Source organism: Ambystoma mexicanum, chromosome 3q, assembly GCF_040938575.1.
Source record: "Ambystoma mexicanum isolate Mex_15411 chromosome 3q, UKY_AmexF1_1, whole genome shotgun sequence".
Classification (NCBI taxonomy): domain Eukaryota; kingdom Metazoa; phylum Chordata; class Amphibia; order Caudata; family Ambystomatidae; genus Ambystoma; species Ambystoma mexicanum.
Window position 1 is genome coordinate 464,590,667 of NC_090926.1, and position 25,222 is coordinate 464,615,888.

At 48.1% G+C, this 25,222-nt stretch overlaps 1 protein-coding gene across 8 annotated transcripts in view; it reads right to left on the reverse strand.

Moving 5' to 3' along the window:
- The window catches only part of WDR55 (WD repeat domain 55), a 415,882-nt gene that overhangs the window by 50,294 nt on the left and 340,366 nt on the right, over positions 1-25,222 (reverse strand). For all 8 annotated transcript variants that reach the window (XM_069654228.1, XM_069654220.1, XM_069654223.1 and 5 more), the window contains one exon: positions 371-470. In XM_069654228.1, coding sequence (XP_069510329.1) covers positions 371-470 — 100 coding nt within the window. The remainder of the gene's footprint in view (positions 1-370; positions 471-25,222) is intronic.

Here is a 25,222-nt window from a genome sequence, read left to right on the forward strand (position 1 = left end):
TTTCATGTTGTTTCATACCAGTACTTTTCATTACCTGGCTTTCAACTGCACTCAGATGCAGTTAATTCTGCTTGGTTTCTCACCAGTATAAATATTTAAAATTAAATTCAACTCAAGACAGAGGAATGCAACTTCCTAGCTTCACATTGTGGCCCAGAGACCCCTAATAGGGCATTACCTTTATCAAGCCAACACAGGTCCTTCCCCTGAGAGTGGTGTGGGAAGGTTAACCCCTCTTTATTCAGACCCAATGTCCAATCTACCGAGAGTTCAGCGAGGGGAGCCCCTCTGATTTCCTTCCAATATGTCAGTAAAATGCATGCCCCAATGCTTCCCCTTATTAAATGCTTTGGGGAGCTCAAATTCCTACCTTCATCAGAGCAAGAGATGTCAGGTCTCCATCTTGGTACTCAGACAGGAGGTCGAAGCGGCGTCGCTTTATGTTGAAAACACCCATGGTTCCATCTCCACTGTATGAAAGGAAAGGGACTTACTCAGAGCTTTTAATCAAGACTGTTAACATGAGCACAATCCACAGTGACAACAGTATGATGATACAAGAAGACCGCAGGATTGAACCGAACACGGCTTTCAATCAAAACTAATGTGCCCAACTTGTGCTGCCAGTATCATATTTATAGGATGTACAACAATAAAATGCCTGATGCGAGTAATATTAACATTAGATCATACTATATTGCTAGGAGTTTCAATTGATCTGATGAAGGAAACATGATTTACTGCAGTTCAAGCACAGTAGGTTTACCACGAACTGTGGCAAACCAAATTTGTTCCGAGTCTTAGTATGGCAAAAATGCTGCAAAAGAGGGGACATACAATTTGACCAATCCACCCACGTGTTTGCTTGCTGTGGTTGGTGCAGGTTTAAACTGCTTGCAGGAATGGCTGGTGAAGTCTATGATCCCTTGAATGGGTGGCATGTGCATTTTCCATCTTCTCAAAGGAGAGGCTAGAGCTGGCTCAGATCACTGGTATGAGAGGCTGGTGTAGGCTCAAATATCTTACAGTGGTGGCTGACATAGGCTATAATAGTGTCTTGTACAGGCCCTTTATGGTTGCAGGAGTAGGAGATGCAGTGTACAACTGATTGCAGAAGTTCTAGTGCAGGGTAAGATAGCATTTTGTGGCAGGCTATAATGGCTACGATGACTTGCAGAAGTGGCTGGTGAAGGGTAACCCAGGGGGATCAGAATACAACTATTTGTCAGAGTGTTCCATGCAGGGAAAGGGGATAAAACCATATACACACTTTCACCATCTCCATACCTTCTTACACAAGATCAAGGTTACTTCACGAGTCAGGCTATCAAGTTCAGAGAAGCTAAATTCGGCTGCCAACATTATGTTTCGATAAAAGTTCTGTGGTAAAGTATCTTTAAGACATTGACATTTTCACACACAGAGGAATGACAGCAGGTCTCATTTTATGACGAATTGGAGAATTAGTGTTTGAGGCAGAAGCGTGCAGGCAATCATCTGTAAACAGTATATCAGGGTGGGCCTGGGTATTTGCATTTGATCTTTGCCCCAGACATGAACAGATCTAGTTCTAGAGCACTTGATTCATTGAACAGGGTGTCCACATTATACTGGTCAAGCTTCCATTTGTGCCCTTCCTGCATATTGGAGCACAAGCCCATTGCGATTGCTTTCTTTTGCTGGTAGGTACTCTGCATACAGTAACTTTTCAACAGCACTTCTTGCACTGTCCAGTGTAATGCCACATGGCTCTCCCTGGACAAATACCGGAAGAGTGTGCCTTCCTTTTCTCTGAGATAGTAAACAGTTAGGAAGCATCAGGGTCTGAGGAATCTACCTAGCACTAGGCAACAGTTACCGTCAAGCCCACCAGTCTTTTTTTAGTGGTAAAGGTGGCAGAGCAGACAAGGCAGCACCGGGGAGCAGTGTGCTTAGAGTTAAAATAAACATTGCAGAATTCTCCTTTTTGTGGTAATGCAACCCCATTTTGTGAGACCCATAAATATCTTACTTTTTCCTGTTGGTTGACTTGTACTGAAGCCCCCTGCCAATGCAATCCTTTTAGATGCAATGTCTCATAGTAACCCTTAAAGCTCAGGAGAGGGATGCTTTTTAAGCACCCCATTTGGTCTCCAGTGTGAATGTATTACCACACAATGGTGTTGTGGAGTAGGCTTGTGGCAGCCTTAATTCAGTGTTGGATTTACCAGGGGTGCAGCTGTTTTTACCACATTGGTAGCCTAATGTACCAGTATGGTTGTCATTGGGATACCATTTTTTTTTTCAATTGTGTTTTGGTTTAATTTCAAACCTTTCACAAAGTCATATTAAAGAAAACCTTACATTATCACCTATGCAATATCACAAAGTTCTCTATCAACAACATTTTTAAAAAGGCAAATGATTCGAAAATGGAAAGAGAAAAACGGGCTAAAACATTCCATAATTAAACTCATGAAGAGGCAGGACCAAGATGAACAAAGAAGTAAAACTTATAAATTAACAGTCATGGAATCCGTACTGAGGTTTAATCTTTCATTCTTCCAACCAATGTCAAAGTCAAATGCCTAAGAAACCACAGTACTCGGATTGTCGGAGGAACTGAGAAGCCTGAATTACAACAATACCAAAACAGGTCTTCTATAGCATACCCACATGTCAAGTACCCCTCCCGCCCCCATGAAGACAGTACTGCATTCTGAAATTGCATGGCAGCCCTCAACCAAATGTATCAATGATTCTACTTCATTATCTTTTTGACAACATCTACAGGAAGGGGTGGGTCCATCAGTACTATTACACAGATCCTCCATGTTAGAATTCGGTTAAATCTGAACCTCATGAACAAGGTCCTTAATCTGGCATCCGGAAATTGGCCGGCAACCAAATAGGCCGGCAATTGGCCCCATTTCTTCTGATCTACCGACAGATCTTTATACAATTTATAGTCCCCCAAAACAGAAGAAGCCTTAATCCAATCACACTCCCACAAGCACTGTTCCTAACCAATTCTGGGTTGATTGGCTTACTAATATTTTTTTAAGCTCTTCTTCCGGCCATTTTGGAAGTGGTGGTAAAATAGCCCCAACAAATGATTGCAGAATGGGAAGCCAGACCCATACAATGAGGAGAAACAGGGGGTGGATGACGATAACCCATGAAGGATGGCCAGCAGCCGAAAATCTGAACCGGTTTAAGCTCAGGACACAGGGCCCAGACAGTGGCCCTAATTACTAGTATGGGGGTCCGGAAACAAGGGTGCCGGTGGCAATGTACCAGCACCCTTTCCGGAACGCCATACTCTGAGAATGCCTTTAGGGGCCATGGATCCCCAGCAGGTCTGACCTGCTGGGAAATCAGGCCCCTACCAGCATGTCCCTCACTGAATCACTGCCACAGTTATCTACGGTGCTGGTGCTTCAGAATCTTCATGGAGTCCTGCGGGACTCCATGGGAAGGGGGATTTACTGTTCGGCCGCCACTTGTGATAGCCCAGTGGCACCAGGATATCAGGCTGCAGAATCAGTGTTACAGAGTTGGCAGCAACTGTTTGTTTGCAGTGAAAATCCTCCAGCAGGTAAGTAACCCTGCTGCAATCCCCAAAAATCCAAACAGAATTGAGAGCAGGAACAGGGTTCCCCATATATATCAAATTCACATACAGGGTGGAATAAGCCAGATCATCAATCCCACAAGGGCTTTAAACAAAGGTTTTGGAGGCCAGACAATCAGGCTGGTGTTAGGTAACAATTGGTGCAGTCACACTGTGTGAGACTACACAACACTTATCTGCTTGATATTAGGTAACCCACCTTTTGGTCTGTACTACACAAGTTGGCAGTGTGACCGAGCAGCCAGGCCTATCTGAAGAGGGGTAAATGTGAGCTGTGCACATGAAATCGGTTAATACAAGTAGCCAAGTAACACTTACACTCAAGGTTTCAGTTATAAATAGTTCTTTATTTAACATCAATTTTTAAATATGCGTTCTTTAAAAAGGCAATTCGTGTAACAATGTAAATATATTTTTTAATTACTTTTCAGAATCAAAACAAGTTAGTGGATAATCTTTGGATATGCTTCTTACACACTTCCTACACCCGGAGGTGACTTCAATCACAAGGACAGCAAAGGCATTTATATATCACACTAGTAAACTTACAGATTCTGAGGTTTGTAGAAAGGAAAGGTTAGGGAAGGAAAAGGGTTAGACAGTTTCTCAGTATATGTGAAGACAACTAAATCTTCTGATGAAATCTAGATGAGCCTTTCCCAGTAGTAACAGTATACATACAACAAGCCACCACCTATTAGGGACAAACAGTATAAAAGTCAATGGACTAGAAGAGTCTTCAGGGAGCCAGGACAGCCAAAGTCATTTGGGACACATTCTATGGCTCTGATGCACTCCTTAGATCAAAGGATGGCACAAAGGTAGAGAGTCTTTGAAAAATCACTCGTAGGGTCACACGCGGTTAAGCCTGTGAAAAGAGTTGAAATCAACTCTAAAAAGGTAAGCCAATGCAATTCCCAACTGAGAAAAGCAAGGCTACAAGAAGGTGAGGTAAGTACCCCAAGTCTAAACAGTACCTCTGGTTCGAGTAAGAGTGGTCAAGCTGAATTCAGCGGTGCAGACCCTTGTTCCTGAGCCTCAGTCGTGGTGACAAGAGGAAGGACGTCTGGAGGGCTCCTGCGGCGGTACTTGGGAAGTCGCCAGCCACTACAGGCTCTTTTCGGTCCAGCAGCAGTTTGCAAACAGCACAGTTGCAGATCTTGGACACCGGTTGGACTCTTTGCTCCCTCGGTCCAGCACTCTGGTGAGGGGACTCTTGTAACGCTCACCTGATTCCCACGGAGGCGCTGGTCTTGGCAGGAATGTGTCTGCGACTCAAAAAGTGATGTGCAGGACTCGATTGGCTTCTGGGGTCGAACCTCTTCTCACTGTGTGTCGAACTCGAAGGGTGAGGTTTCTGCAGGTGAAAGAATATGGGGGTTAAGGGTCTGGGTTGTTGAATGTCCCTCTCTCTCTCCCTCTCTTCCTAGCTTCTCTGTAGAGCCCCCAGGTCAACGTGCTCACCTTAGATAGGTGAATGCTGGACTCTCCATCTGCGTCTGGTGCAGGGTGCCGTTGCCAGTTCCTTCACTGGTGAAACATAGGCCTCTTGAACTCAGAGGATCGTTACCGTCGTTAACTGCACGAGCGGTGAGTTTCCGGACACCTTTTTAGTCTTTATAGTCTTTAGGTGCGTGGCACGTTAATATTGAACAGGACTCTGTATAATGCTTTTCCCTTTTTGTCTTGCGGGACTCTGGAGATGGAAGATGGAGTGAAGCGCCTGGAAATGAGTAAGTAAATGCAAGCGCTCAAACTGTCTTTTTCCCTTGCTGCTTAGTTCGTGCTGAAGAGACGCCGGAGTACTTGCAGGCGTTCTATTGTGACGAGCGCGATGGGCGTAAGTAAATACCTGTCTAATGTCTCTTCGTTTGTTTTCACAGGCGGCGATGCAGCGTGAAGAAATCCGGAATTCGCGGAGTGCCGGTAAGTAATAACAATGCTTTCGTCTTCACAGGCGGAGGTGCAGCGTGAAGAAATCCGGAATTCGCGGAGTGCCGGTAAGTAATAACAATGCTTTCGTCTTCACAGGCAGAGGTGCAGCGTGAAGAAATGGCCGCAGCCGATGGATCAGGTGAGTAAGCACTGCGTGTAAAGGTTGGCTTGCTAACCTGTTGTTTCTTGTCTTTGCAGGTGCTGTTGTTGACTGAATACAGGAATGGTAAGTATAATTCTTGCAGGTTCAGGATCGAAAGAAGAAAGGCTGGAACAGACTCGGTGAGCGTTCTGCTGCAGATGCAGAATAACGCGAAGCACGTTTCATCTATCGGGTGTGGTTTAAATAGCCTTGGAGTGATGAGGCGTCTTCCTCCACGGCCCCGCCTAGGTAAGAAAAGAGTTCCAGTTCCAGAAGAGTTCCAGTGCTGTATCCAGGGAGTGGAGCTTGCCCCACCCAGGTAAGAAAGTAGTTCCTGTTCACAGAGGACTTCTAAGTGGCTGGTAAGTAAGCAGCATGGTCTGCTGCAGGTAAGTCCACCCAAGCATCTTCATACATAATGAGCCCGGCGCTTCCAGTGCCGGGACCGATGACTTTGATGAGCCTGGTGCCACCGGCGCCAGGACAAGGTCCAAAAGGTCCCAGTGGGGACCGGCTGGTGCCTAAGATGACGGTTAGGGGCCTGCTTCCAAGGATGTTGGGCTGTTCCTGACTCCTTGGAAGCAGTGATCATGACAACTCTGGATCTAGAGGTCATGCTTCGGGAGGGTCATTAAGAGTCTCCTGGAGTTTCTAGCCGGATTCGTTCCGCGGCACACATTGCACTTGACTACGGAGACTCAACCCCTGGCATTGGGATTCTGAAACAACAGAGAGGCACAGCAAGTCGGAGATGGTGGTGCAGTGGAGTTCGTCTCATGGTTAGTTGGTCCCAGTAGTCCAAGGGGAGAAGTCGTGCCGCCCGGAGCTACTCTGTCGAGGTGAAAAAGGAGTTCAGCACAGCAGCAGGGCTTCAACGGGCAATTCAAAGGATCAGGAGGTTGCAGAAAGCTTTGTTCACGGTTTCCTCATCGGGTGTTTCTCCCAGTGGCCGACTCTGCCTGTAGTCCCAAATCCCTCACCTTTTAAGCAGGTTTCTTACATTCATGCACAGCCTTGGCTATCAATCACACAGCAGCCAGCCAATCAGGACTGGTTGCATTCAGGGATTCCTAGAGAAAAAGGACAGGGGTGTTTCGGGACCCTCCCTCACACAGTGTCCTTCCAGACTCACTGGAGACAAAGGGCTCAAATCTGTCAACGCACAGAGTAAAACCTAAGAAACACATCACAAACAGAAAATGCTGAAAAAAGAAGACAAGGGCCATTTTGACAAAATGGTCACCCATGGGTGCTGTACTGCAGCTGAGGGTTCTGCCTGTGGTAGAAAAGCACAATGGTAGGAAAACAAACCACTGCCACCAGCCATTTAAAGTAATGAGGGTAACAAAAATGGTACATAAGAGAGTAGCATGGGGGGCTACTATGTAATCCCCCCAGCACCCCACATAAGATGGTATGTGCTGGACCCACAAAGAGAAAAGTTAAGTCAAATAATTTCACTTTACTATTCTTGGGAACTGTAGTTCATACAAGAAAAGGTATTTAAACCTTATGAGAAATCTAAGAGATTTCTCAGTGACAAGGCACTGAAGGGGCTGTTTGTCCCCATACAAAAAGCAGATGCCTATGGAGTTTGTGACAGACAGACAGACAGACACACACACACACACACACACACACATTAAAAATAAATGCACACTAGTTCAAAAATGCAGCAACTAATAAGATTGAATTAGAAATGGAATTAAGTTATACATGGAACAATAATGTGGGTGAGTAACGTTTGGTTATACTTTTAATTTCCAACACACAGTGAGATCAGTTAACGTCAGTAAAGCACTTATAAGTATCACCTTTGCAAGAGTATGGAGGGAAATACAGGTTATACAGCAAACAGTCTAGCAACTGTTAATAACAAGTACACTCTCCCAGAGGGATATAGGCAGTTTGGTTCCAGGCAATAACGGTGTTCACAATTAAAACCTTTGCAGGACCCAGCATTGCCAAAGCCAGAAAGGATCAGAAGATGGACCTTTTGGGAACCAGTACAGCCAATGTCAAATGGACAGTTCTATTTCTGATGAAAACCTTCTGAGGAAATGTTACTTTAGTCAGTAGTGTTTTTGTTTTTTAACTTTATTTTTGGAATTTTAACTTTACAGTTACAATCTAGACTAGCCAACAGCGGGTTAGTCAACTTTGCGCCAGTACAATCCCTTGCACCCCTCTCCCCGATCCACTCCACAAAAGTCAGATAGCGTGTTATCACCAATGATTCGTTTCAATTTCCACACTCCGGGCTTATAGAGGCGCGGGTACCTACTTCATTATCTGGCCGCGTTGGGGTTGAGGGAGAAGAAGAGTTGCCTGCGTTAGAGATTAAATAAGCAACGTATGGTCCCCAAATGTCTGGAGAGCGTGCGTGTAGGGGCGGTGTCTTAATAAACTGTTTCCACATCTTGACAGTAGAGTACGTCCTTCAGCCAGTTTGCTAATGTCGTGACTGGGCCCTGGCCCCATGACATGGCAATTCTCCTGCGTGCCAGTACGAGTAGGACGTTTGCTAGTTTCCTCGTAGCAGGTGATAGATGTTTTGTCATCCAGAGTAATGCTGCTGTGGAGATAGGTTTTAGTTCTCCAATTATCGCTTCTGTTGTTTGGAGTACCTGTGTCCAGAACGGGACTACTGCTGGGCAGTCCCAGGCAAGATGGAGGAAGTCGGCTGTTGGGGCTCCCCATCCGTCACATGTTGTCGTCTCTGATCGATGTTTACATCTTTTGGCTGGGGTGTAATATGTTTGGTGTAAGTAGTTGAAATGAATCTGCTTGAAACAGGAGTTCAGTGCCACTTTTTGAGTCTGCTGTAAAATATACGTCCATTCTTCGTCTGGTATTGAAGAACGCAAGGTTTTTTCCCCCCATCTGTTTTGTACGTGCGTTTTCCGGTACAGTATCGGTTAGAAGGGATTTGTATGTCATCGAGACTAGTCTGCCCTCCCCCTGCATCACTCCGTGTATTAGCCACGTTGGTGGTTGTGGGAATGAGGGGTAAAATGCTTGGATAGTGTACCGCAGTCTAATGTATATAAATGTATCTAGGGAGGTGATACTACCTCTCATTAGCTTGTCGAGTTGTTATGAAGGTTCCTTCATCGAACAGGTCTCCCAGTGTGTGAATTTGTACTTGGTGGAAACCTTTTCTGCAGTGAGGGGTATCCCTGGTATGAATCTAACAGGTAGAAGGGGGGAGTATCTGGTCTGTATGTCGTATTTCTGTGCCATTTTTTTCCAAACTGCATAGGTGGACAATACTACGTTCAGCGTGGTGTGAGGCACGGATTGTCGGCTACTGATAACTGCTCTCAGCAGGTTTGGTATCGCTAAGGCTTGTTCTATTTGGACATGTGGCCTGATGAAGTGTGTGGAATACCAGTAGCTAAGGAATTGTGCTTGGGCAGCCCAGTAGTACCGCTCTAGGTCGGGGAGTGCTAGGCCACCCTTGGATACCGGTAGTATGAGTGTCGTGTAGGCCACCCTTGCTGGTTTGCCCTCCCATATCAATTCCAGTATTAGGCTCCTGACTTCTTTCTGGAAGTGTCGTGGTACTGAAATTGGTATGTTTGCAAACAAATAGAGAAATTTGGGGAGGATCACCACCTTGACCAGCGATGATCTCCCCCATAGAGTTAGTGGCAACGTTTTCCATCTGTTCACTTTCTCTTGGAGTGTTTTCAATACAAAGTAGTCAGTAGTGCTTGAAGAAAACACAGGGGCTCAGGGCGAGCCTTACTGGTCACACACAGGCTGCAAAGCCTTCGCAGAGGAGATGGGGTCAACTCTGACTTGAAGAAAACAGCACTTCCCAAACTAAGAAGCACCGAAAATGGCACAAGGTAATTACACCCCAAGCCCCACAGTACCTTAAAGATGAAGAAGCAATTGTAGCTGGCTTTATTCTAGGTGCAACGTTGCAGAACCAGATTCCTGCTCCTTGGTTGTGGTGATGAAAGGGGGATGGTTTGGCGGGCTTCTGCAGCAGCACTCCGGAGAAGGGGTCGGCAGTAATGGATTCAGCGCACTTCAGCGGCCCTCTGTGGTTTTGGCACCTTTTTCTCAACGCCAAGAAGAAACAAATATCGCCAGTTGGATCTCCTTCGGTTACTCAGTCCTTAACTCTGGTGAGGGGACATTTGATGATGATGATGATTTCCTGCGTTTGGAGGTCCACACGGATGCCTGCAAAGTTTCAGCCGGATTCGACCTTTGGAAGATGATGCACTCAGTAATGGTGCAGGTACCCCAGGCAGGCTTCAGGGCTGACGCCTGCCAAAGGCAAAACTCACAAAGGACTCAAATGTATTCTAAAGGATAGAAAAAAAGCCCAGAAGGAACTGGCAGACGAAAAATGGCGAGAAAAGATGACAGGGGCCATTTTGAGAAAATGGTCACCCATGGTTGCTGTACTGCAGCTGAGAAATCATCCTGCCAGTAACCTGCACAACAAGTAGTAAACAGAAACCACTGCCACCAGCCATTTAAGTTTGTCAGTTGTAACAAAAAGTGTTACAATGTAACACCCGCCCCAGCACCCCACAGATGGTGTGCGCTGGACCCACAACAAGAAAAGATATGCAAGATAAAAGTTATCTTACTATTCCGGGGAACTAAGGGACTCCTTAGTGACACTGCACAGAGGGTGCTGGGTGTCACCAAGCAAAAAGCAAATACCTGCATTTCCATATGGAGGTTACCAAACTCCATAAAACAGCAGAGATTACAAATCCCAGGAAGAGAAAAAGAATGAGTGGTAAAAAGTTCCACTCACTCACAGATTAAAATCATAAAAGTCAAGAGTCCAGCAATTAGCACTGAAACTGAAAATTCTCTCCAACACCTTGTTGTCTCTGAAGTCTTGCACTGCCATTAAAGGTGGAAAGGACCTCATTGGAAATCCTTTGTATTCTCCACCCAGGCGCCAGAGTGTCTGAGAATGAAGGAAGCGAGGGAGGAGTCCAAAACTCTACAGCTCTGGTCTTCCACCTTGCCTGAAAGGAAACAAGTCCCAGTGGAGGGCTGGCTCTGGCTGTCCTGAATGGACCGCCGAACCGCCCCTTCGATTGCAGATGTCGTGCTGTAGATCCTGATAGATACTCTGAACTTGGAAGCTGCTGACAAGTCGACCACTGGAGCTGAACACGAAGGGGGAGATGAAGACGGACAGTCAGCTGTGTAACCAGAGCCTGATTTAACTATTCCTTCCAATCGACCTTGGGGTCCCAAATGCGATGACTGGTGAGATCCACTAGTCTCAAGAAAACCTGCAGTTTGAGCCATCCCACGACGTGCTGCGACCTTGCTAGGCGGCAAACGGCAATACCCTGGGACCTCGAGCCTGAGTGCGGTGCATGGTCTTCTGAAGTCCAAATCCAGCTGAAACTTGGACTCCTGCTGGACCTCCATAGACACGATTTGAATCCCTCAAGTCCTCTCACCAGAGTGCAGCACCGAGAGAGTAAAGTGAATCCGACCGGCTATATTCGTTCTCCATCTTGCTACTGTCTAAAGGCGCCAAATCCACAGCACCGTGAGAATCCATGAAGAGTCCTTTGCTGGAAGCCTCCTCCGATGACTGCTGCTGCAAATTCCGATCCAATGTCCAGTTCTTTCATCTCCAGACCAAGAATTCAGGGACCTGGTCCTGTGCTGCTGCATCTTGAAGGCATCCACTCCAAAGCTATTCTTTTCTCCTAAGGTACTGTGTGAGCTTGGGTAATAGTTACCTTAAGTCTGGTGTGCATCCTGTGAGGATGAGTGGGTGATTCGTGTGGGTGGGAGTTTGCCCATACCACTTGCCCATGCCTAATACTGGAACACATGCTAATGTTAAAGGATATTTGTACCGTGCACTATCACCACCAGAGTGGTCCCCTGGCGGCTCTGAAAAAGGGAGGAGGGGGGTGGGTTAGTGGGAATAAACTGGAAAAGTGCAAGAGAGTAGTGATGTGCTGTTGGCAGCCTCAGCCCGGTGGGTTCGTTGGCTGGGCTTTGGGTGTTAGACGGTCAGTAGTCGTCATGTGCTGTTGTGCAAGTCTATGTGTGGTTTGTTTTGTTGTTGCAGTGTTGTGAAGTTTGTGCGGATTGCTGCATTTAAAGGCTTGTGGTTGTGTTTGGTTAGAGTTTGAGAGGTGTATGCAGAGGGATGACATTGTTAGTAGGTTGGTTAGTTGGAATTGCTGTCCTTGTAATTATGGGATTCCATCTAGGTGTGGTACATGCTGAGATTCACTTTCCTATCTAGATGCGACGCAGGCTGAAGTTCAGTTCCCTACAGGTGTGGCACTAGCTAAAATTGGCAAGTAAATTAATATGCATCACAAGGTAACATTTACAATCCCTTTGGTCACAAGTCTTCCTAAGTATGTATTGTCTAAGTCTATGGCAGTCTGCGCTATGGAAGGTAAGGTAGAGTGACAGGTGCTTTCGGAGTAGAGTAATTGCTCTACGCCCCACCCAAGCCACACTCACAGTTTTGTTGGTGTCTGCTGAATTCCTTTGCTTCCCCTGCGGACACCTACAGACGCGTCTTGGGGCCGTCTCTGTTGGAGCCACCCTTTGCCATGGGGCCCTTAGCCGCGGGGGCTCCCGGGCAGAAGGCTGCCCTGGGAGGGTTCATAATATGTGGCCAAGAGACCAATCAGGGTGCAGGGGGAGGGTTGGGAGGCGGGATTGGGATGGGGAAGGAGGAAGGGGACTGGAGTGCCGAGCGCGCTAAAACGCCATTTTTAAACACTTTTACAGTGTTTGAAATAGTTGGCAGGGCATCTGGGGCAAGGCTCTGGGGCAGACTCACCGTGGCCAGCTTCTGTGAAGTCCCTGAACACTAACTCTGAAAGTGAATACTTACTTGTTTAAGAAGATCTCCTATGGAACTTTAACTTTAACTGACCCCTATCTCAACCTGCCTACAGCTGGCACCTAGACCACTAGTGTCCCTCTTCTACCTCTGAGAGAACTCATACAATAGCCATGGGAAGGGCTGGATAAGAAAAAGATTCTTCCTTGAAAGTATACCAAGTGTAAAAGTACTTCCTTGCTAAAGAAGGTAGTGTGGTAACTGTATCCCTGTAAAAGAAGAAGTTACAAATTGTCATTAAGTTTATGCTTACATTTGAGTTGCATTCTACCCCTCTAAAAAGTATATCAGTTGTTTTACTTTGAATGGTGTTTCCCCCTTCTAAAAAGTAGTAAGTGGTGGTACTGTTATTTTTTTCATTGCTTAACTGAATGAGTGTACCAATAGGGTTTACCTGCTGTGAGAAACCAGAGGGTATTCTCCCCGTGGATCCTCTTCTGAGGTGGCCAGGGAAAGGCCATCTCTTTTGGATCCTGACCCTGGGTGTGGAGAAGCGAGGGAGGATCACCTGGATGGAGGGCTGTTGGAGATTGGGAGTGGGGTGCCCATAGGCAAGATATCTTATTCCCCCTTTCACTATTGATGACCAACCTACCCCTCCCGCGGCCTTTATGGGCTATTGTAGAACCTCTCCCCTTATTTCCTCACATTGTACCTGTATAGTACTGAGAAGAGGAAGAGGCGACCAAGATCTCTTTTCACCACTCTAGTACTGGGACGAGGAAGATGCCTGCAGAGTACTTGCAAGGTCAGGCATGTCCCTTTACTGAGTCAGGCAAACCCAATTGGGAATAAACACCTGCAACCAGTCAAGTGGTTGCAGGTGTATAAAGGGAGACCAGAGGAAGAGTAAAAAGAGCAACAGGGAGGCCTGTGTAGGAGAGACCAGGGGACCCTTCCCGTAAGGAGGCAGCCGTGGTGGGGCCTGAGGAGGAGGCAGGACGCAGGCCGACATCCAGAGGGCCTGGGAAGCCCAAGGCGAGTTGGGCCGTGGAGTTAACACAGGTGGGCTAATATGGCGGTTCGTGGCAGAGATCGAGCTGCCGGAGCTGTGAACCAGCAGGAGACAGGACGCCGTCTGCGTCCTCGCAGAAGCAACGAAGTTGCCAGCGTCTGCGGGATTCCATCCGGTGCTTGTGAGTGGGGCTCGCTGAGGTCGGAGTAGAATAAAGGAAGCCGCAGGAGCCGCCGAAGCGGGACGCCAATGACCAGTGAGTGTCAGGGAAAGCCACTCAAAAGCCGGGGCGCTCCAGGCGGGCTGCACATGAATAACGAAGCGCTGTATGAATGAAACCTTCAACCAAGCTGAATTATGCACATTGAATACCAAACTGAATGCAAGTTTAAAACCAAAGCTGAACTACGCATATTGAATAGCAAACTGAATGAAAGATTGAAGCTATGCTGAACTATGCATATTGAATATTGACTTGACTAAAAACATGAAATTAAACATTTAATACTGAATTGAAATAAAACATTACGGGCAAAAAAAAAAGTTAATGAAAAGTCAAAAGGAACAGTACCCACATAAAACACAACATATGGGAAAAACAGCAAATGTGAGAGTGCAATCAAAGGGTGGGCAGGAATAGGACCACCATAAAGTGAATCCTCTGAGTGAATATAGTGCTGCAAGGCCAAAAACTGGCATAGAGGTAGGTGACACAATGGCAAAGCCAAGAGGCTGACACAGAAAAGCTCAGAGTGTTAACCTTTATACAAAGCCAAGAGGCCAAAAAAGAGAAGCCAAGTGAAGGTGAATCTGTACACAGGGGTACATGCTGAAGAACCTGCGTGGGCTGAAGAACCTAGAGTTCTCGATTGGATGACCTGTGATGGGTGGACCGTGTGGTCTGACAACTGGCCTACCCAGTGAGCCCTACATTGTGAAAGCCAAAGACATTGTGAAATAAACCAGAAGGAGCACTGCAAGTGAACTGTTGACGCAAACCAGAAGGAGGGTCAGACTGACCTAGAATTCAGTTAAACTTTGAAAGATTGAAAACAAACATTGGTTGCTACGTTGAAGTCTTGGGGAAGGGAACACTGAGAATTGCTGAACTGCAAAATGCTGTCTTGAGGACGGAGCCACAAGACCCCTTTTCTTTTGATCTGTGTTGCTTGAACTTGGGGAAGGGGAGCTGAAGAGGAAGCTAAGAGCTGGATGAAGCTCAGAACTTTATGTTGAACACTGTTCCTTTGATTATTGACACACGTTGTTTAGCTTTAGTTGTCAGGGCAATGTTTTCGACACAGACAGACTTTAAAGTTGAACTCTTCGACTCAGACGTTCCTTAGTTTCGTTCAGGTAGGAAAAACTCACCTTAGCATAGGGCAAGTTAGGCCTCCTACGATCCTGACATGAGATTTAATAAACCATTTCATTTTGAACTTTGAATCTGTTGTCTGTGTCTTGCTTCACGATTCCTTCACACTGCCTTGAATAACATTGTGTCATTCTTAAAGTGTTACATTGGGTGTTGCGCTCCCTGGTCTGCTTTATATAGATCTAAAACAGTCCTTGGGATTATACCTACCTTTAAGTAGCTGGAGGCTCCTTTAAAAAAGTGTATAGGTCCTACTCACCTTGATTAGCTGCACCTTAAATAAATATGTAACCTGGGTTGTGCTTCCCTTTCATAAAGTTCTTACCCTACAAACTGTATTATACACTTCTTAAAAGTATACTGGGTATAAGTAGCTATTAGAAAAAGATAGTAATGTGCCAAGAGGCCCCTCCAGAAAGTAGGAATTGTTTTCCAAGCTCTGAACTGAGTTCTAAAAAGTAATGTTGCGGGGGGGGGGGGGGGACGCGTGGCTTAGAGCGCCATCGATGTGGCTGCTCCCTTGAGGCCAGCCGTGCGAAGCCCGCCGCAATATCGAAATAAATGCTGTCCCACGTAGCGCCGCAGGAGCCCAATTAACCCCATGGGCATGGGAACGCCCAAGGCATCTATGGGCTGAGAAGGGGAGTGTAACGCGCTTCCGGAACAAAGTTATCCGCCCTTGACCACCGGGATTGCACCAGCGCCGGAAGACCCAAAATGGCGGTCGCGCCTGTCCTGGAGCCCCGGAGATGTGGGTAACAGCGCTCGGGACCACCCTCATCAACACGGCTTTCTGCGGCTCCCGGATCCAGTGAGAGGTGCCGATCAGATGGTCCCCCGGCTCCCCCTCCCGCAAACACCCCGAAGCAAGCGGCATGCAGCGGGGTGCACAGTGAGGTCCCTGCTACTCCCACAGCCCACCCCGGGCCGATCTGCGGCCCCGCGGGACGCAGCACCGGAGTTAACGGCACAGGCAGTGCCCTATCAGGTAGGGGCTGCTGGGAGATGAGTGCCGGGTTGAGGGCCTTCCTCACAGCCTTTTTGGGCTTCCCCCAGAGGAGCCTGCAGCTCGCGCTCCACTTCATAACGGAGAGGCTTTCCCCCTCGACCCCCCCGGCGGCCCTGGGAACCTGCCCCAGCCTCCTTTCCTCGGCACCTGATTAACGCCTGAGGGAGACTCCTCAGCTGACCTGGATCCCGCACTCATGATTCCTGGGGCGGCCCAGCCCACGTCTTCATTCTGTGCCTCCTCCCTGGCATGGCAATCAGAGGCCTCTCTTCTCCCTCTCCTCCAGCTGCTGGAATAAAGCTGGGCTCTTGTGCGCACAGCGGTCCCCAATTGGCCAACGTGGGGAGTCCACAAACCTCTCTCTCCAGCTCCGCTGTCCTTCTAACCTGCTACCCCGAGCCCTGGACCTTCCTTACCACTCACTGGGGGTAGGTGGACCCGCCAGGCAACGACGCCAACCACCTGGTACCCCGGCCTGGTGGTACTGCTTTTGACCCCGGGTACAGATGGACTGTTCCCCATAATGGGTCGCCCTGCTTCGGCCTCTCCCATCCCCTGCTAGCGAGTGACTCCAACCCCATAACATCCTCTGAGGCGGCACACCTCAGCTACCCACTTCCTGGGGTGCCCCGGCCCACTGCTCTGCTGACGCTCCTTCCCCAAACAGATTCCAGTGGGGTCCTAGTAATCCTATCGCCTCTCTAGAGCTGAGTGTCTTACCTCCTCCACCCACCGGACAGAAGGGACTTCTCCTTCACCTGAATCTTTCAAATCTGTCGAACTTGTTCCTCCACTCTGGGGTGCCACACATCAGCTGACCTTTCACAGAGAGGCTATTGGGATACTTCTAAATTCACAGAGAGGCTATTGGGCACACTTCCAAATGGAACTTTCACAGAGGGGCTATTGGGCACACTTCTAAATGCAGCTTTCACAGAGAGGCTATTGGGATACTTCTAAATTCACAGAGGGGCTATTGGGCACACCTCTAAATGCAGCTTTCACAGAGAGGCTATTGGGATACTTCTAAATTCACAGAGAGGCTATTGGGCACACTTCTAAATGGAACTTTCACAGAGGCTATTGGGCACACTTCTAAATGCAACTTTCAGAGAGGCTATTGGGCACACTTCTAAATTCACAGAGGCTATTGGGCACACTTCTAAATGCAGCTTTCACAGAGAGGCTATTGGGCACACCTCTAAATGCAACTTTCATATGAATAGAACAAAGTTTTCAAATGCAAATATTTTACAGATATAATGAGTTTACAGTGGTGATGCTTGGTTAGATTAGTGGTTGGGTAGTATGGCGTGAAGTAATTGCTTCTGGCCCCACCCTTTCCACACTTACTTATTGTTGGCTTCTTGCTTCTCCTGCGGATACCTGCAGATACGATCTGGTGCCGTCTCTTTAGGAACCGTCCTTTGACTCTGGTCCTTAGCCGATGGGCTGCCAGGCAGAGGGCTGCCTTGGGAGGACCAGCAAAGAAACGGGGAGCTTCTCGTCTGCACCAATTAGGGCCAAGGAGGAAGCTGTCTGGCCAATCAGGGGAGGAGGAAGGAAAGACGAACACGGAAGGGAGACGGTCTGGAGGGAGCGAGGGGGGGTGGCTGAACGGGGTGGAAGCGGGCTGGGGACACAACCATAAGGGTCTGCGGGCACCAGGAATTAGGCCCAAGAGGGTCTTAGCAGGCTCAAACACTCACCGTAGTGCAAGAGCAAAGAGGTGAGCAGGGGCTGCCGCGGGTCAGTAGGCCTGCAGAGCTCGAGGGAACCACCAATCAGGGACAGGGGGGCGGGCTGGAGGCGGCTCGAATCGGGAGTCAGGAAGTGAGGGGAAGCGAGGGGCACGGGGCACAGGCCTGTCAACTCCCCCCCCCCCCCCCCTCCTCGGAGCAGGGAGTGACTGGGGCTCTGACCCAGTAGCATGAGACGCTGAGATGCCTCTCATTGAACGTTAACGGGCTTAACGCCCCTCCAAGCGCAAGTCAAATGAAACTACAGGACAAGGAGGCCAGGGTGGCGTTACTCCAAGAAACTCACCTCCTCCCAGCTGACTTTGGTCACCTTTGATCCTGCACCTACCCACGCCAGTTTTTTGCCTCAGGAGACTCTAAGAAGGGGGGCACGGCGATCCTGTTTCGGAAAGACCTAAATCCCAAAATACTGGACTCTATAACCTGCCCAGAGGGCCGCTTCGTGGCTGTCAAATGTCTCCTGTTGGGGTACCTTTATACCTTTGTATCAGTATATGCCTCCAACTCGGGGCAGGCAGCCTTTTATGATTAGTTGGGTTCCTCCCTCTCGGGCTTTGTAGAAGGCCAATAATAATAGGATGAGACTTCAACGGAGTACCAGACTCCACCAGAGAAATCCCACACCTAACCCCCGGAGATTTTGCGCAGGCCCTCAGCCTCCTGCACCTTTTCAGAACCCTGGAGGTGGTGGACACGTGGCGGGTGCTCCACCCCACCGAAAAAGACTATTCCTTTTTCTCCCATGTTCATCGAACGTTCTCTAGAATCTATCTCCTCCTATCTTCGCCCCAAATCCTCACTTTCACCAACGAGGTGTCCATTGGCCCAAGGATCCTATCGGACCATGCACCGATAATAATGGAACTTCACACCAAGAACCCCTAAGCTATTACTCCACGTAGATGGGCGCTCTATGACCCGATCCTCAATGACATGGTAATCAGGGACAAAATTGCGACCACCATTAGGAACTTCTTTGAGGAGAACCCGGTCTCAAGACACCTCCACTGCTAACAACTGGGATGCAATGAAAGCAGTGGTTGGGGGAGCCCTGATAGCCCAAGGGGTGGCATTCCACCGGGACCGCAGACGTATCCGTCAAGCCCTGGTGGAAGAACTGCAGTCAGCAGAAGAAGCCCAAAAGAAAAACGGATGGTCCCCCAGATCTCAACGAGCCCTCCACTCAGCCAAAAAGAAACGAGGCTCACTACGCAGAGCAAACGGCGCAACTACTAGCCAAGAGCAGACAATTCTATTATGCCAAAAACAACGAGGCTAACAAGCTACTGGTAGCTAAGCCGGCCAAAACGAGACGCACCAATACCATTGCAGGGCTCCGAGACCCACAAGGGGTGATTCACTACTCGGACAATGAAACAACAACTAGCAGTGGACCACCTAACCCAGGCCATGACGGCACCCCCACGAGATCGATCCAAACAAAAAGAATACCTCAGGAAGGCTGCCCTGCCACGCCTCCCCGATTCCACGAGAGAGCAGCTGGAAGCTCCAATAACTGATGAAGAGGTCAACGAGGCTATCAAGGCCCTTAAATCGCGGGCTCTGGGCTTTCCTCAAGATTCTATAAAATATTCAAACCCCAACTGATCCCCCACATGGTTCAAAGGGTCGGGCTCTGTGAACCCCCTCAATGCAAGAGTCCACAACTGTCGTCCTTCCTAAACCAGGGAAGGACCCAAGAGACCCAGCCTTGTACAGACCTATCGCCCTACTGAACATAGACGCCAAACCTCTACTCCAAGATCCTGGCTAACCGGCTATCGCACATACTTCCAGACATAATCCACTCCGACCAAACGGGCTTCATCCTGCACTGAACCGCGGGAGACAATATCCGGAGAACCCTGAACTTGATAGACATCACCCACCGAAACTTCCAAAGCCTCGCCCTAATGGCCCTAAACGCCATCAAAGCTTTTGATAGGGTAGACTGGTCATTCATGGAGTGCACCCTAGAAGCCTTTGGCCCAACGTTCCAATCTATGGTTCTGGCCAATTACAAGGCCCCTAAAACTATCCTGAGAATCAATGGCGCCCTCTCAGCTCCGATCCCCATGACCTGTGGGACAAGACAGGGTTGTCCGCTGTCTCCCCTTCTTTACCCTCACAATGGAACCCTTCGCCCAGAGGATCGGGCAGAACAAACTCATCAAGGGCCCGCAGGTGGGCCCATCTCAACACAAAATTGCTTTGTATGCCAACGACGTACTGCTGATGCTCTCAGAAGCTAGCACCTCAGCGGGGCACACCCTGGCAGAAATAAATAAGTATGGGGAGGTCACCGGCTTCGCTGTCAACTTTGCCAAATCAGTGGCCCTGGGTGTCGGCCTCCGGCCGGAGGAACGGCAGGCACTAACCAGTTTATGCCCAATTAGGTGGCGGGAACAGTCCATCCCCTACCTGGGAGTTCACATCTCGGCAAACCCGAAAGACACCTACCAGGCAAACTTCCCCAGATTATTTCGAGAACTAGAGAGGGACATGAAGCGCTGGACCACACAAGAAATCTTGTTAATGGGACGGATCACGGCCACCAAAATGAACCTGCACCCGAGATTCCTGTACGCCTGCTCCTCCCTCTCCGTACCAAAACCGACACCGGCCCTTTAGGATCTACAGAGGAAAATGCTAAAGTTTATATGGAAAGGCAAAAAGGCCAAGATCCCCCACAAGACCCTGGTCAGTAATGCCAGGCTCGCGGGTCTGGGGGTCCCCGATATCCAGGCATATAGAGCAGCGGCACAGTTAGCACACATCCACGCCTGGCAAATAAGCACAGCGGGCGCCCTAGATGGGTGGAATTGGAACAAGCCAAACTCCCACTCCCCCTGCGTTTCCTCCCACACATCCAGCCCCCCTCAAGGAGCGCTGGAAGAACATTTTGCAGTCGACTAAACACACCTTAAGCTCCTGGGACTGGGCCCTGAAACGGAAGGGAATCCCGAGAGGCCAAAGTCCTCTCTCACCAATCTTTCATAACCCAAACTTCTCGCCGGGGGCTCATCCCCGAAACTTCCAAAATTGGATAGATAGGGGCCTCGAAATCCTGGAACAGCTATACTTTGGGAACAAACCTCGCACCTTCGAACAATGCAAAGAGGTGTTTCAACTCCAGGAGGGAGATAGATTCACTTATTGCAAACTCCGCCACTGGTGCTCCCACCCACAGACCCTCCAAGCGGCCACCCTTCCGCTAACACCCCTTGAGTTAACTCTGAGACTTACTAGCTAGAGGCAGAATCTCGACCCTACACAGACGCTTCCTGGGGGACTTTCTGGTGACAAAAACTTGATGTATGGCCCAGTGGGAGGCAGACTTAGGTCACCCGATTGACAAACATGGGTAGACATCTGGACTCGCACCCACACCCCATCTTCCTGTGTCACCAACAAGGAATGCGCATACAAACTCATGCTGCGATGGTACTACCCCCACCCAGATTACACCATTTGAACCCACAAATGGATCCCTCCTGCTGGAGGGGCTCCGCCCAGCCTGGCTCCTTCCTACACATGTGGTGGACCTACCCCAAGATTCAGCAATTTTGGGTTAGGTGCCTTTTCGACCATCGAATAGATTACCGGAACCGCCCTCCCACTGGACCCTGAAATCATCCTACTGGGGGTCCCAACCCCGGGCATCTACCCCCGCTCTGGAAATAGAGCAAAACTATTAACGCAATGCCTCTTAGCAGGCAAGACTGTGCTGGCCCGCTTCTGGAAGTCCCCGGACGGTCCCTGCATGGCTCACTGGTGGGGAAAACTCTGGGCCATCCTAATCGCTGAGAAGGCCACCGCGGCGAGAGCAGGGGTCCCGCACCGCTTTCAGAATATTTGGGCCCCAGTACTGGACTATGACCAGCGATTCCCCACCTTTACATTCAAACCGATCAACACCCAATGGGCTCTCAGAGATCAGGAAGCCACTTAACAGGCGGGGGCGATGGGCTGAAGTCGTGGCCTGGGAGAACCGGAAGAGGGGGTCGGGGATCCAGGGCTGGGAAATTGAAATGGGGAGGGGGGGGAGGAGAGTACGGACCTGAAGAAACTATAAATGATATGCAAAGTTGCCATGCAATGTTACCCGTAACCTGTCCTGCCTTGCTTTAAATAAATTTGTTTAAAAAAAAAAGTAATGTTGCAAGGTGCATACTTGTAACAGGGTTGGTTTATTATGTGATTTCATAACTAGGTGTCACTGCATGACTGACCCGGTCAACTACCCTTGAAATACTGATTGTATTCTAAAAGTATATCGAACCTGGTCTTATTCCCCAAGAATAGTCTATTATCCTGAATGTATACCCTTGGGTTTGACTCACCTCGACTTGCTTCCTGGGCCTCTAAATAAGGTTATACCTTGATTTACATACCATTGGTATCGAGTTGTTTTTTATGATTTTATAGTACTTACTTACCCAAGAATTATCTTGGTCTACTTGTATTTAAATAAACCCTTTATTATTACAATACATAGTGGTTCAGTGTTTCTTTGGACCATATGTATGCTACAATTTCTTTGTACCAAGCTATATCCCTCTCTGCCTGCCAAGATAAACCTGGCAGCTCTGTCCATGCTACCAACATTCTCAGGTGGTACAGCCTTATACTAAGAGCAGAGCTTATGTACTGTGTCAGATGCATGGTTTATGAAGCCCTTAGCTGAACTTTAAAAAAACGGTCCTAACAATGCTTAGTTAGGTTTGGCTAGCCAGAAACATCTGTTGACTTTATAGGTGCCATGTATTGAGATGCGATGGCGAAAGTGATTGTAAATAGATTTATAGCTGATGACTTCATAAAGCTGCTTGTTGCCCCTTTTATATGCCTCATCTCTGGAGCTCTTTTTAGAAAATGGTACACAATGAAGTTATAAGGGAACTAAGTTCGAGGAGGAAAGGGTAAAGTGTTTGTGCATTCCGAAAGATGTTCTGATGATGTTGGTTAAATACTGTATTCCAGAGCTCTTGTAGAAGGGAGTATAGTGAGGTTTTGAAATATAAGCTGAATATTAGCAAAACCGAGGCAATGCTGGTTTCAAAAGGTATTTGTGAGGCAGAAATGACACTCTTAACCACATGTGGTAGCCTGCTGTACTTTTTCTGTTTTTCTTGGGGTTTGTGACTTTATTTTCTCTCAGTCCAGTTAAATCTCAAGTCTGGCAGAACCTGGCTCTGTGTTTTTGTGCTATGGTTTAACAGTCCTTATGACTCCAAAGGCAAGGATATCACAAAGGTTCAGCTTAATCATCCAGAAAGAGTACCCTCTCTCCTTTAGTTGGCTAGAGAGCCAGAGGCTTTTTCACCAGCGTAAAATGGTTCAACACAGTGGAATCCATATTTACCAGGCTGGGTCCCTTTTTTTAACCCTCTCCTCCATTCATCAAAATGGAGGTTATAGCTGTTGCCTCGAAGACCTGAGGGATCACTTGATTAGCCCTTGTCCCTCTTTATGTAAGTGCAATGCCAATCTTTGACCACTGGATGCGTTTGCCCCTCGATTGGGGGCTGCAGTCAGCTTAAAACCAGACTGAACTGGAATGTGCAAATGCCTGTCTGGGGCAGTGCGGTTTCACTCCTTTGTATAAGAGCCCTCCCTTTGTGCTGGTTTGTGCTTGGTGGGATGACTGGCCTTTGAATAACCACCACTCAGTTTAAATTATTCTTGGTGTGTAACTGAGTGCAGTGTTCACTAACTGGTTCCAAAGGCAGATACAAGCAGACCCCTTGCTCACTCACTTTGTCTATAGCTGGAACCTAGACCCTGGAAGAACTGCTGCTCGAGTAAAGACTGAAGTTCTACACCAGTATCCTTTGACGCTCCACTGAATCTGACTGCAAAGCGCTGCTTCTCTAGGAAGACCAGAAGGGACCCTCAGCAGTGCTCCTTTCCTAGAGGAGATGCTGCGCCTGCTCCAAGGCCACGTCTCAGTGAATCTTCCCGACTGTGCCTGCATTGCCGGACCTAAAAGCAGGTACCTCTTTGCTGCCAGGACCCAAAGACACTTAGCCAAATTCACCAAACATTCTTTTCTCCAGGACCCCAACACAAGTTCTCTGGTTCCATCTACCCTGGAAAGCTCGAGAGGCAGAGCTGCCCAAAATCCAGAGACCGCACCGCTGAACTCGGTTTACCGGTCCATCTTGCGTGGCTGGTTCCCCTCTGGTGTGCTTTCTTCAAACGATCTTCGAAAACTGCTCTTCTTGGGGCTTTTTGCAAAGCCGACCCCAATTTCAGGAGCCAGATGCTGTGCCACTAAATGTGACTTGCCTCGCGTTTATCACCCCATGGGACAAGAGAGCAAAATTGGCGAATGAGGCCTATGATTTTCAAGCATTGCTTATTTTGCCTTACAGTTTGTACTATCTGTCATATCAATGAGTTGTTCTGTGACCCAAAAAATGTTATAAAAAAAAAAAAAAAAAAAAAAAAAACAAGGATCACAAAGACAATGGCCATATCGAATGTCTTAAAAAACATACAAGCAGACATTTCGCTCCTGTTGAGTGGATAATGGTCTATTAATGTAGTAAACAATCTACCCCCATTGTGCAACCACATAAGCTGCCATTTACCTGTACAATTGACACACTGTCTGGGTGTGGAAATTCATCTAGGAACAAAATGGGGTACTTTGGTATTACCCCGTCCCCGGTAGCCTCATAGGCTAATGCGGGCAGCACATATAAAAACAAGCTTCAGTTTTCAGTGAGGTTTTGGAAGAAGACTTACTGGAGAGCGAACGATCAGGGCACCAAAACGTCAGCAAAAAGAGTAGAGGGCTGGCAGAGGTAGTAAAAAAAGGCAAACATTAACTTTTTACCCAGCTGGCAAAAAATGACGGTCATGGATCAGGTTTCGTATAATTGATGGAAGGAAAAATGTAAAAATACAACGTATGAGAGAAAGAAACAAAATGTGTCTTGGCCACAACATGCCCCATGCCATCACCTTAGAAAGTACAATAGAAAGTACCAGGACATCTGCTGAGGCACCAATGAGACACTGGAAAATCTTCCACAAAGTCACAAATGAGTTTCATTCAGATCTTTTTCAGGTCATCACCTTTCAGTCCCTCTGCCTCACTCACAAAAGCATTGGTGGAAGGCGCAAAACACCAGTGACAAGACATAAGACTTTGGCCCTCATTACATGTTTACCAGTTTGGAACAAATCACGTACATGATTAAAGTGCCGGTAATAACGGTTACCAGCACCTTATCCAAACCGGCAAACTACAAGTCTGCCACTAGTTGCAGTGAACTGCTGTCAGGCCTGACTTGCTGGTAGTTCTAGCTCCTACCAGCAGATTTTTTACTGAAGCACTGGCACCATTACTAACGGTGCCGGTGCTTCAGGGTTCCCAGTCCCATGGAGTCCTATCGGACTCCAAGGGAATGGAACTTACATTCCTCTGCCGCTCGTAATATCCCTGCATTACTGGGATATCAGCCGAGTTACCGGCAGACTCGTATTGAGGGCCTATATCCCCAAATGCTGTGCCCATTTGGCAAACATTTCCTTCTTAACTCCCGAAC